This window comes from Scyliorhinus torazame, chromosome 12, assembly GCF_047496885.1.
Source record: "Scyliorhinus torazame isolate Kashiwa2021f chromosome 12, sScyTor2.1, whole genome shotgun sequence".
Classification (NCBI taxonomy): domain Eukaryota; kingdom Metazoa; phylum Chordata; class Chondrichthyes; order Carcharhiniformes; family Scyliorhinidae; genus Scyliorhinus; species Scyliorhinus torazame.
This window is the reverse complement of record NC_092718.1, coordinates 29747649-29760462: the sequence shown is the minus strand read 5'-3', so window position 1 is coordinate 29760462 and position 12814 is coordinate 29747649. Positions and strand designations below refer to the sequence as shown.

General features: G+C 49.1%; 1 protein-coding gene across 2 annotated transcripts in view; it reads left to right on the top strand.

Moving 5' to 3' along the window:
* The first annotated feature begins 650 nt into the window (after window positions 1-650).
* Window positions 651-12814, top strand: part of pdcd7 (programmed cell death 7) — a 29294-nt gene continuing 17130 nt past the window's right edge. Inside the window, exon 1 of one of the 2 annotated variants that reach the window (XM_072470596.1) lies at window positions 651-2915. In XM_072470596.1, coding sequence (XP_072326697.1) covers window positions 657-2915 — 2259 coding nt within the window. In that variant the 5' untranslated portion in view covers window positions 651-656. The remainder of the gene's footprint in view (window positions 2916-12814) is intronic. The other variant, XM_072470595.1, reaches the window with a different exon arrangement.

Genomic DNA, 12814 nt, shown 5'->3' with positions numbered 1-12814 from the left:
GTGCCAGGTCCTGGAGGGAGACTGTGTCCTGGCGCCCGTCGGGGTGTGCCACGTAGGCGTACTGCGGGTTTGCATGTAGGAGGTGGACCTTTTCGACTGAGGGGTCCGGCTTATGGGTCCGCACATGCTTCCGGAGGAGGACGGGTCTAGGAACTGTCAGCCATGTTGGGAGCGAGACCCAGGAGGTGGACCTGCAGAGGAATGATTGAATGGAGTGGAGCGCGTCGGGCAGGACCTCCTGCCAGCGGGAGACCGGGAGATTTTCAGACCGCAGGCAGGGATTTACTGTTGTACCCTTAATATACGGGCAGTGCCGTAATACATATAATATGCCACTAGTCGTGACTACCACACCTTGATTTTCCCTGAGGGATACTGGGATATCCAGGAATCCTGGAGTTTCCCTGAGGGACACAGGGATATCCAGGAGCCCTGAATTTTCCCCGAGGGACGCAGGGATATCCAGGACCTGGCTTCTCTGTCAGGCTGCCTGCAGGGGGCGCGCAGGCCGAGACTCCAATTGACTCCTGGTAATGCCCGCCCTCGCAGTGCGATGATTGGTCACTCGTGGACCAGCCCCGCCTCTTTGGTGCGCGCTGATTGAACGGTTGGCATTGTCAATCAGATGACGTCGCCAGTCGGGAGTTCGGGCTGAGATGGAGCGGCCGCCACCATTTTATGGCGGTCTCCCCGAGCGGCGCCACGGGCCGCCCCTGCCGCCGGCTGCGGAGTTCGGCCCGCGCGACCGAGGCCGCCTCTCTTTCTGTCAGCCCGGGAGCAAGAGTGAGGAGTCGCCCGGCGCCGCGTTTCCGCACCCCCGGCAGCATGGCTTCCCTGTGCCGGAGCGAGGCCTGGCCCAGAACCGGGCGGCGGCGGGCGGAGACTGGGGGCCGCCTGCTTCTCCCGCAGAGAGCTACCTTCAACCCAGCCCGGGAGGGCCCGCTCCGACTGCGGCCAAAGTGGAGCCCTTAGAGGAGCACCGTCAGCCGTGGGATCAGGGACATCGCGACCACCTACCGGCACCGGAGCAGCCCCGGAACCAGCCGCAACACAAGCGCCCGCGCTGCCCTCCCCAGCCCTGGGGCCGGGACCACCCCCCTCACCCTCGGGGTCAACAGCACCCAGACCACCCCCTTCACCCTCGAGGTCACCAGCACCCAGACCACCCCCTTCACCCTCAGGGTCACCGGCACCCAGACCAGCCCCCTCGCCCTCAGGGTCAACAGCACCTAGACCACCCCCCTCACCCTAAGGGTCAGCAGCACCCAGACCAGCCCCCTCGCCCTCAGGGCCAACAGCACCCAGACCAGCCTCCTCACCCTCCGGGTCAACAGCACCCAGACCACCCTCCTCATCTTCAGGGTCAGCAACATCCAGACCACCCGCAGGGTCAGCAAAACCCAGACTACCCCCCTCACCAGCGCGGTCAGCAACATCGAGACCACCCCTCTCATCCACAAGGTCAGCAACATCAAAATCATCCGCAGGGTCAGCAACATCGAGACCACCCCCCTCACCCACAGGGTCAGCAACACCCAGACTACCCTACTCTCCCACAGGGTCAGCAACACCCAGGCCACTCTGCGCACCCAAAGGGTCAGCAAATCCCAGACCACCCCTCTCACCCACAGGGTCAACAACACCCAAGTCACCCTCCGCATCCACAAGGTCAGCAACACCTAAACTATCTTCTGCATCCACAAGGTCAGCAACATCCAAGCCACCACCCTCACTCGCAGGGCCATCCTCACCAGGACCTTCTGTCTCTCTCTCAAGGACATAAGCATCCTCCTGACCCATGGAATCATCACCAAAGTTACACTACCCTCCCTCAGGATCATGAACATAAGGAACGTCTACCCCAAGTGCAGAGATATGAATGCAGAGACCAACCTAGCCTCCCACAAGGATTTTCACACCAGGACCACTCAGCTGATCAGTATTGGGAACATTACCCTCAGCAGGGGCAGCCGTATCATTGCCCTCAACCTCCGTATCTACAGGAACACATGGATTCTCAGCACCAGTATCCATTCCATGAACGTTTACATCCTGAGCAACTTCCACCCTTGTCCGAGAGTGCTGGAGTTGCCAGCAGTGTCCCACCTCACATCCACAGCATGCCTCCCCAGCCTCCGAACAGTTCCTGTCAGGACCACAGTTTGCTTCGTAGTGGAACTCTTAACTTACCTGCTGGGTATGGACCTCAAAATTCTCAGTTAATAAACCATAGCATCCATAATAATCAACAGAACTTTCCAAATTCATTGGGAGAAATACCATCTTGGCAAAATGATCACAGCATGCAGTATAACAATGAAAATATGACAATGCCTTGGCCCAGTGTTGCTAATTTCTCACAAAACCTAAAAGACATCAGTGTGGAACAACTACACAGAAATGACTTAATGATGAGGAAATCATCACCAGACCAGTTCTCTCATAATTTTAAATATGAATCTCTGAAAGAGCAAGATGAGTTATGGCTTACAAGATTCTTGTCAAAACGTAGGTCGCAGCCTTCCATGATTAAAAAGCCCAAATCATCCCTGTTAGTTAGCGAAGTAAAGGAGTCGGTGCTGAGTGCTTGTAAACTAGTGGCTGAACTAACTACCTTATGCCAGAAGTTGAGGCATAATATTGAAAATGAAGCTGTTTGGACTGAATCTTATCTCAAAGCAATTGAAATAAAGACTGCTTTACAGGAAAAACTAAAAATGTTAAATGACAGCGACTACCTCAGTGCTGTGAAAAAGAAACTGGAAAGAATCAAAAAGAAAAGAAGCAGCATTCAAAGGAAGAAGCAAGAGTGGCTCCTAGAAAAACAAGAGGAAGAGGCAAGAGCAGCAGAGAGAGAAGCAAAAATTGATGAATGGAGAATGAAGTGTGTCCGAAAAGTTGAAGAAAAAAAGAGGGTATTTATCTTTTTATTATGTTATCTTTATATGTGAGATCAGATCACGGTGATTTGCACAGCTTAGCAATTGTAAGGTCCAGGCAGTAGCAAAAATACATTCTTTACTATGGTAAATACACAAGGAATTGAAGTGTTCCTATTACCCAGTGTTGTAAGTGTATAAAAGCATACTTGGCATGATGTGCCTTCATTCAGAACTAATGATTAGAAAGATATTGGGATGGTCAGGTTTGTTACACTGCACTGCAGTTTCCAGGTCGGGTAACTGGTGGCTACTTTCAATATATGAAGCTTGATGGCAACTCAACAGCCATTTGGCTGTATGGGGCATCACAGTCAAACCCAATTCTTAAACGCTGACATGCATTGTTTGTAGCGAGGGCCGCTGGATGATGATCAGAAATCTCTAACCAGGCTGCTTCTTCTATTTCTAATCTAGATGTATTCAGGGGAATTGTACTCCAGCAGTTGCTTGGCACAGAGTTGGAAACTAGTTCTTACCTGCTTGTGTTGTGTTCATTACCACAAAGCCAACCCTAACCAGTGGATAAAATACGGGCAGTTAAATTTACAGTTGGTTTGATGCTGAATCCATCATATAATATGGATGCATTTTGTATTACACATTTGTAGTTTGTTCAGTTGTAAATGTTGAAGGACGATCTAGACCAGTTTAATGAGGTTCTTCAGAAAACTTCTAAAGTTGCAGTAAGAGGAAATTGTCCTGTGTTTACACCTGTAGTTTGCTTGCATATATCTTGTGCAGAATACTCAGCAGGAATTTGTTAAAAGTTATTCAATAAATTGTTTTAAATCTGTTTTAAAGCAGAATAGTTTCCATATGTAGTCAAATGCTGTGTTGCTGAAAATGTATGGCCACTGTGGAAATTCCTCAGAACTCTGTCTTACGCAGCATATAAATGCAGTTTTCTATTATGTCACTATCACAGTCATTTACAGATGTTTTTGCTTCAATCTTGGTTATCTTGTGCTATCAAATTATATATATATAAATATATTCATATTTTGACATGTCAAAACATAATGAATTTGTGGTATTATGTTACACTAGCCTATTGTCATTCGTTGGGATGGTATACATACCACCAAACTGGTGGTAATGTTGGGAATAGCATTAGAAATTCATGTGATAAAGGAACATCTGTGATTATGGTGACTTTAATCTGCATACAAATTAGTTGAGTCAAATTAGTCATAGTGCAACAGAGGAGACATTTTTGGAGTGTATATGGGATGGTTTTCTGGACCAATATGTTGAGGAATCAACAAGGGAACAGACCATCTTGGACTGGGTATTATGTAATAAGAAAGGATTAGTTGGCAATCTAGTTGTGAGAGAACCCTTAGGCATGAGAGATCATAATGTGACAATTCTTTATCAAGGTGGATAGTGAGGTCGTTGATTCTGAGACCAGGGTCCTGAATCTTAAAGGTATCTGAGGATATGAGGCATGAGTTGGCTATGATGGACTGGGAAACATTAGTGAAAGGAAGGACAGTCGATAGGCAATGGCAGACATTCAAGGAACAAACAGATGAACTCCAGAAGTTGTTTATTTTTATTTGGTGCAGAGCAGGAAGGGATCTGTGGTCAAACCATGGCTCACAAGGGAAATTTGGAGATAGGTTGAGATTCAAAGAAGAGGCATACAAATTTGCAAGAAAAAGCAATAGGCCTGAGGATTAGGAACATTTTAAAATTCAGCAAAGGCGGATCAAAGTATAGATTGGGGGCAGCACGGTAGAACAGTGGTTAGCACAGTTGCTTCACAGCTCCAGGGTCCCAGGTTCGATTCCCGGCTTGGGTTACTGTCTGTGCAGAGTCTGCACGTTCTCCCCGTGTCTATGTGGGTTTCCTCCATGTGCTCCGGTTTCCACCCATAAGTCCCAAAAGACATGCTGTTAGATAATTTGGACATTCTGAATTCTCCCTCTGTGTACCCGAACAGGCACCGGAGTGTGGCGATGTGCAGGGTTAGGTGGATTGGCCAAGCTAAATTGCCCTTAGTGTCCAAAAAGGTGGGGTGGGCTTGGATAGGGTGCTCTTTCCAAGGGCCAGTGCGGACTCAATGGGCCAAATGGCCTCCTTCTGCACTGTAAAGTCTATGATTTTATGATTAAGATGGGGAAAATACAATATGAAAGTAAGCTAGGGGGGAACATAAAACTGACTCTAAAAGTTTCTATAGGTATGTAAAGAGATTGATAAAAATGAATGTAGGCCCCTTACAGCCAGAAACAGGGAAATTCGTAACGAGGAACTAAAATGGCTGTGGAACTAAATTCTCACTTTGCTTCTGTCTTCACAAAGGAAGACATGAATAATGTACCGGATGCTCTGAGAAGCACAAACTTTAGTGAGGAGCTGAAGGAAATCTGTATTAGTCGAGAAATGGGTTTTGGGGAAATTAATGGGATTGAAGGCGGACAAATCTCCAGGGTCTGATAATCTTTACCCCAGAGTTCTTGAGGAGTGGCCCTAGAAATAATAGAGCGTTTGGTGGTAATTTTCTAAAACTCTTTGGACTCTGGTATGGTTCCTACAGTTTGGAGGATAGCTAATATAAGCCCGCTATTCAAAAAGGGAGGTGGAGAGAAAACAGGGAACCACAGACCAGTGAATCTAGCGTCGATAGTCAGGAAGTTGCTAGAGTCCATTATCAAGGATTTCATAGCACAACATTTGGAAAGCAGTGGTATAATCAGACAAAGTTAGCATGGATTTACGAAAGGGAAATCAAGCTCGACAAATCTATTGGAATTCTTTAAAGATGTAACTAGTAGAGTTGACCAGAGAGAACCGGTGGTTGTGGTTTATTTAGACTTTCAGAAGGCTTTTGACAAGGTCTCACGTAGCAGATTACTCTGTAAAGTCAAAGTGCATGGGATTACAGGTAGTGTCTTGAGATGAATAGAAAGCTGATTAGCAGACAGGAAGCAAAACGTTGGAATAAATGGGACTTGGGGTTTTCACAGTAACTTCATTGCAGTGTTAATGTAAGCATACTTGTGACAATAAAGATGATTATTATTATTACTTTTCCGATTGGCAGGCGGTGATTAGTGGGATATCGGAGAGATATGTGCCAAGGCCCCAACTGTTCACATATATTAATTATTTGGGCGAGGGAACTAAATGTATTATCTCCAAATTTGCAGATGATATAAAGTTGGGTGGGAGGGTGAGCTTTAAGTAGAATGCAGAGATGCTTAAGTGGGATTTGGATGGGCTGAGTGGACACATGCATGGCAGATGCAGTATAATGTGGATAAATGTGAGGTTATCCACTTCGGTGGCAAAAATAGGACGGCAGATTATTATTCGAATGGTGTAAATTGCGAGAGGTTGATACTCAGCGAGATCTTGGCATCCTCATGCGCCAGTCCCTGAAAGTAAGTGCGCAGGTACAGCAGACAGTAAAAAAGGCAATGGTATGTTGGCCTTCATAGCGAATGGATTTGAGTATAGGGATGTTTTGCTACAATTGTATAGGGCGTTGGTGAGGCCAGGCCTGGAGTATTGTGTGCAGTTTTGGTGTCATTATCTGAGCAAGGATGTTCTTGCTATGAAGGTTTACCAGGCATTCCTGGGATGGCAGAATGGCCATATGAGGAGAGACTAAGTTGATTAGGATTATATTCATTGGAGTTTACAAGAGAGAGAGGGGATCTCATAGAAACTGATAAAATTCTAACAGGATTAGACAGGGTAGATTCTGAAAGAATGTTCCGATGGTGGGAAAGTCCAGAACTGGGGGTCATAGTTTGAGGATAAGGGCTAAACCTTTTTAGGACTGAATTGAGAAATTTCTCCAACCTGAGAGCGGTGAATCTGTGGAATTCACTACCACAAAAGTAGTTGAGGCCAAAACATTGTGTGATTCCAAGAAGAAATTAGGTATATCTCTTGGGGATCAGGGATATGGTGGGGGGGGGGGTCAGGGTATTGAATTTGATGATCTGCCATGATCATAATGAATGGTGGAGTAGGCTCGAAGGGCCGAATAGCTTCCTCCTCTACTTTCTATGTATGTCATAGTTTTGAAGTAAAATAAAAATTCAAAAGATTGATGAATTATCAGGTAACAGTTTTAACTTTGTAATCCACCGTAGGCCTTTTAAGAGACTTATTCGATTGTTTGTGTTCTCATCCTCATACACATTTTGTTTATAGAAGCCACAAGGGTGGTTGGTGCAGTAAATGATAATGTGCAGTAGATAATTAAGGATTTGCTGGGGGAAATTAGCAAGCCGATGAAGTGTTAGCTGCAAACAAATTTCATTTTTTTAAAAACTAAAGTTGGAAAACATACCTGTTAATTCAGTAAACCAATGGAGGTGTGGAATTTGCAATAAACTTCCTTGGATTAATTAATAGTAGAGATAGAGGGCGTGATCTTCCGCCACGCTCTGCTGGAAAAGCATCTCGCTGCGGCACAGTGTGGCTGGTGAAAGCTGGGAGACCCCACTCCCGGGATCCACCCGACTCGCAACTCCTTGCGAGATTCAAGGAGACTCCTGCCATGAGCGGGATCACTTTTTGGCAAATCTGCATTTTAGCGCGAGGCAGTAAGCCTCGCTCTAATGTGCAGATTTCCAAGGTACCTGAGGCTTTGGGATTCAATCCCTTTGCCTCGGGACCTTGGGCAAGTGCCGTTCAGCACTGGTCCCCAAATGTTTGGATGCATTGCTGCTCAAAGGAACTCCTGTTGGCAGGGGTGAAACCATGATCTTTTGGCTAAGAGGATTTCGATGTCGATCGTGGATTGGAGAACACGGAGGGGTTAAAGTCGTCGAAGAGGAAATGTTTGGAGCTCTTGCTGCTATTGATGGATCTACATGCTTGTCTAAGCCTCTGGTTTAGGCCTAACGCCGATACAGTTTAGACTCAACGTGTGAGCTATGGCTGCAGCTGCATCCCGACCACCAGGCTGGGGAGTGCGAAACACTGTCAGAGTTACAGCGAAGAAGTCGGAAGGGGAGTCACCTGTGGACCGCAATTTCTTCGTGAAGCGAGTGCTGCGGGTTTCAAGCAACAGATATCTTCTGCTTGCAACAATGGATATTTTGACGTCACCTTCAAGAGTGTCGCAGCTTGCATCAAATTCTTGAACGTGTTCAAAGAAAAAGGTAACCAGAGCCCCCTGTCTATCCTGACTGCGGAGCCTCTGTTTACGCTACTGTCGCAGCAAAACCTGGTTGTCACACTGCACACGTACAACTCCCACGTCCCCGTGTCTGATGTGCTCACGTTCCTCGCCAGGTACATCGAGCTGAAAAGTAACAGCGTGCAAGTGAAGGACACCTTTGGCATCTGGACAAGTGAGCACCAGATCAAGGTGACTGAGAACAGACTGCGACGAAACCATCCTGCACCCCCCCTCCAGTTTCGCCATTGGAGGAAATTGAGGCTATCTCTACTACGTGAGACATGCCGCACCTGTGGCAGGACGGGGCATGTTGCCGCCAACTACAATGTCACCATCTGCAAAAACTGCAGGCAGGAGGGACACATAGATTATCATAGAATTTACAGTGCAGAAGGAGGCCATTCAGCCCATCGAGTCTGCACCGGCTCTTGGAAAGAGCACCCTATCCGAGGTCAACACCTCCACCCTATCCCCATAACCCAGTAACCCCAGCAAACACTAAGGGCACTTTTGGACACTAAGGGCAATTTATCATGGCCAATCCACCTAACCTGCACATCTTTGGACTGTGGGAGGAAACCGGAGCACCCGGAGGAAACCCACGCACACACTGGGAGGATGTGCAGACTCCGCACAGACAGTGACCCAAGCCGGAATCGAACCTGGGACCCTGGAGCTATGAAGCAATTGTGCTATCCACAATGCAAACATGACAAAGGACTGCAAGGAAGACGAGTGCTGCAACCTGTGTGGGGAGGCCGGCCATCTTTGCAGGGCCTGCCCAATTCACCAGCGGCAGAGTCAAAACGACGACCACCGAGGAGGTTCATGCACCCTCCATCGACAAAGACACCACAGCACACAATGCTGAAAATCAACAGAAGGGCCCTCAACAAAAAGTGGAGGCCCCAGCTCAACCTGACAACTCAACCCCAACCTCATCTGACGAGGACGACTCGATGGAATAGGACGGAACGAAGAATCAAGGGCCCTGGGAAACGGTGAACAGGGACAAACGAAAGAGGGAACAAAACAATGAACTGAGGAAACCCCCGATGGGGAATGGCAAAATGCGGCACCTTTCAGCCAGCGGGCTTAGCGTCGACACCTCCTCCGATGAGGGAAAACAAGACCAGAATCGGCCTCAAATAAAGAGGCAAAGTACCAATGTAGGACGGGAAGCACAGACCCCCCACACCACAGACAGGGAAGGAAATAAAGCACGCCGAGATCATCAACCTCTGGTGAATGGGAACAGCAATATGACCAACGGACACCAAACGCCGGACATTAAAAATAAGGTCACAGACCAACTCCAGAAATTAACAAACAGCAACAACCCAGGCGAAAACCGGCCTGCAACCCCAACACCCACTGAATGCCACGACGAACGCCAGGGCTACACTTACCCCCCCCCAATGCATCCCCGTCGAGTTCACGGGCCCAGTGAGGACCAGGACAGCTTTCTCAGCCCTGCAACTGTGCAACAGTTTGCGAGCACCACGGGCATGCTGGGGAACATTCAGCAGCTGGAACACCCAACTGCATAGACTCTGGACTCTGAGACTGGTAAATCTACCTTTTTAAAATGGGGTTTAAAATTGCATCTATGAATGTGCGAAGCATTAAAGATACTTTGCGGTGCGTAGCTACACTAGGCTACTTGGCAAACGTGAAAGCCGACATGCTGTTCCTGCAGGAGTGTGGAATTCCTCACCTCAGCAACTACAGGCGCTGGTCAAGGGTGGTCCCACGGGCCATCCATCTGGTCACGAAGAAACAACTGTCGTTCCTCCGGCCTAGGTATTCTGCTGCGGGGAGGCAACTTCATCTCCAACGTTAAGGAGGTAGTGGGTGGACGCCTCCTTGTAGCAGACGTTAAATACAAAAACGTCCCTCTCCGACTCATTAACGTGTACGCCCCGGCCGTAAAGAGTGAGCGACTGCCAGTCCTTCAGCAACTCCCGCTGCTGTTGGCCACCTCCAAGCCTGTCATTCTGGGCAGTGACTTCAACTGCATCATCGATGAGGCTGGACGATCCAGCAGAGCCAACCGCAAACTAGACGCTGCGTCCAGGCTCCTGATGGGAACTGTAAAAGACGGCAAGCTGCTCGACGTCTTCAGCAACCCTGCAGACGGAGCGCAGCGTAGATACACATGGTCACGGCCAGACGGGTTTGTCCGCTCCAGGATAGACTTCTTCTTTGTGTCCCGTGCTTTCACAGTCAGGTCCACCGTCGTTAAGCCGGTGTTCTTCTCTGACCACTGCCTCCTACTGGCCGACTGCCACCTGCAGGAAGACCAGGGGGCCGGCAGGGGGACATGGAAGCTGAATGTAAAACTGTTGACTCCAGAGAACCTCGAGGAACTTAAAAGGGATTACAAAGGTTGGAGAACCGTGAAACCCCTCTTTGAGTCTCCACATCTCTGGTGGAAGCAATCAAGGGGAACATCAAAAGGTTTTTCATCCTCAAAAAGGCATTCAAAAGGTGAGAGAGAGAGAGACGAGGGGCCATGTCCAGGCTCCAGAAATGTATGCAAAATTTGCTCCAGCTGCAGCCGATGGGGGTTGATGTCAAGGAGGATCTCCAAGAGGTGAAGAGCCAGCAAGCCTCGCTCTACACCTTGGAGGCCTCCAAGGTTATCTTCCGTTCCAGAGTCCGCTCCGTGGAGCAGGATGAAAAGTGCTCACGCTATTTCTTCCAAAAGGTGCACAGAGATACCTCTGTGATCAGCAGCCTGAAGGAAGAAGATGGCTCTGTAAAGTCATCGCAGTCTGACATCCTAAGGATCAGCAAATCCTTTTATGCCGGACTGTATGATCTGAAGCCAACAGGTAACACTGTTTCTCAGACATTCCTGTCATCTATCACGGAGGTCTTGGGCGACAGCGAGCGGGAAAACCTGAACAAACTGCTAACTCTGGAAGAGCTGACAAAGGCCGTCAGGTCCTTTGAGACGAGTAAAACCCCGGAAGCGACGGCTTACCGGTTGAGTTGTATTCGGCTCTGTGGGACTGGATGGGCCCAGACCTACTGGAAGTGTACGAGAGTATGCTTCTGGACGGCAGCATGCCAGAATCCATGAGGAAAGGCATCATCACCCTCATCTACAAGCAGAAGGGGGAAAGGGAAGAAATTTGAAATTGGCGCCCCATTTCACTGTTGAATGTGGATTATAAAATTCTAGCCAAGCTCATCGCCAATCGGGTCAGGTCTGCTCTGGAGTTGGTGATCCACCCTGACCAGACCTGTGCTGTACCTGGCAGGAAGATCTCTTGATAGCCTCGCGCTACTCAGGGATACGATCGCCTACGTGCAGGACAGGAAGGTGGACACCTGCCTCATCAGCCTTGACCAGGAGAAGGCTTTTGACAGAATATCGCACACCTACATGATGGATGTGCTCTCCAAAATGGGGTTTGGGGAGGGAATTCGCAATTGGATCAAACTGCTTTACACAAACATCTATATAGCGCAGTTTCAATCAATGGGTGGGAATCAGAAAAGTTGCAGATCAAATCTGGAGTCAGGCAGGGCTGCCCTCTCTCCTCGGCCCTGTTTGTGTGCTGCATAGAACCTTTTGCCGAATCCATCAGGAAGGATCCGGGTATAAGAGGAGTGACGATCCCAGGCAGCGGAGGCGAGCAAGTTAAGGCCTCCCTGTATATGGACGACGTCGCCGTCTTCTGCTCGGATCCCACGTCTGTACGCAGGCTCTTGAATGCCTGCGACCAGTTTGAACTGGCCTCGGGAGCCAAGGTAAACCGCGGCAAGAGTGAGGCCATGTTCTTTGGGAACTGGGCCGACCGGTCCTTTGTCCCCTTCACTGTCAAGTCAGATTACCTGAAGATGCTGGGGATATGGTTCGGAGCGGCCGGGGCGTGCACCAAAAACTGGGAGGAGCGCATCGCCAAGGTAAGACAGCAACTGGGCGGGTGGGAGCAACTCTCCCTCTCCATTGCGGGCAAAACCCTGGTCATCAGGTGTGAGGCACTCTGTGTTACTGCACGTAGCGCAGGTCTGGCCCATTACCCGACCTACGCCGCAGCAGTCACCCAGGCCATCTTCAAATTCATCTGGAGATCCAAGATAGACCGTGTCCGAAGGGACACCATGTACAAACCTCTGGATAAGGGAGGGAAAAACGTACCCAACATCTCCCTCATTCTGATGGCCACCTTTGTGTGCAGCTGCATCAAGCTGTGTGTGGACCCCCGGTATGCAAACACCAAGTGTCACTACATACTGAGGTTCTACCTGTCCCCGGTGTTACGAAGGATGGGCCTGGCCTCATTGTCACGGAACGCTCCAAGTAGTTGGGCCGTGCCGTACCACCTGTCCCTCGTGGAAAAGTTTTTGAAGAAAAACGCCTTTGACCACAAGGCAATGAAGCAGTAGTCAGCACGTATTGTCCTCGAGGCCCTCCGGGAAATGCAGACTGTCATCTGGCAGAACGTCTCTTCACCAGAACTTACAAACGAGCATCAAGGCCGAGCTCGGCTGGTGGTGCGAAGGGCCCTCCCCGTCAGAGTCTTCATGTACACCCAAAGGCTCAGCGCTGTTGCACATTGCCCTCGGAGTGGCTGTGGGGGAAAAGAGACGGTCACCCACCTACTTGTGGAATGTGCCTTTGCAAAGAAGGTCTGGGGAGAGATGCAGTGGCATTTGTCAAGGTTCATCCCGAGCAGCTCTGTGACACAGGACTCTGTGCTCTACGGACTGT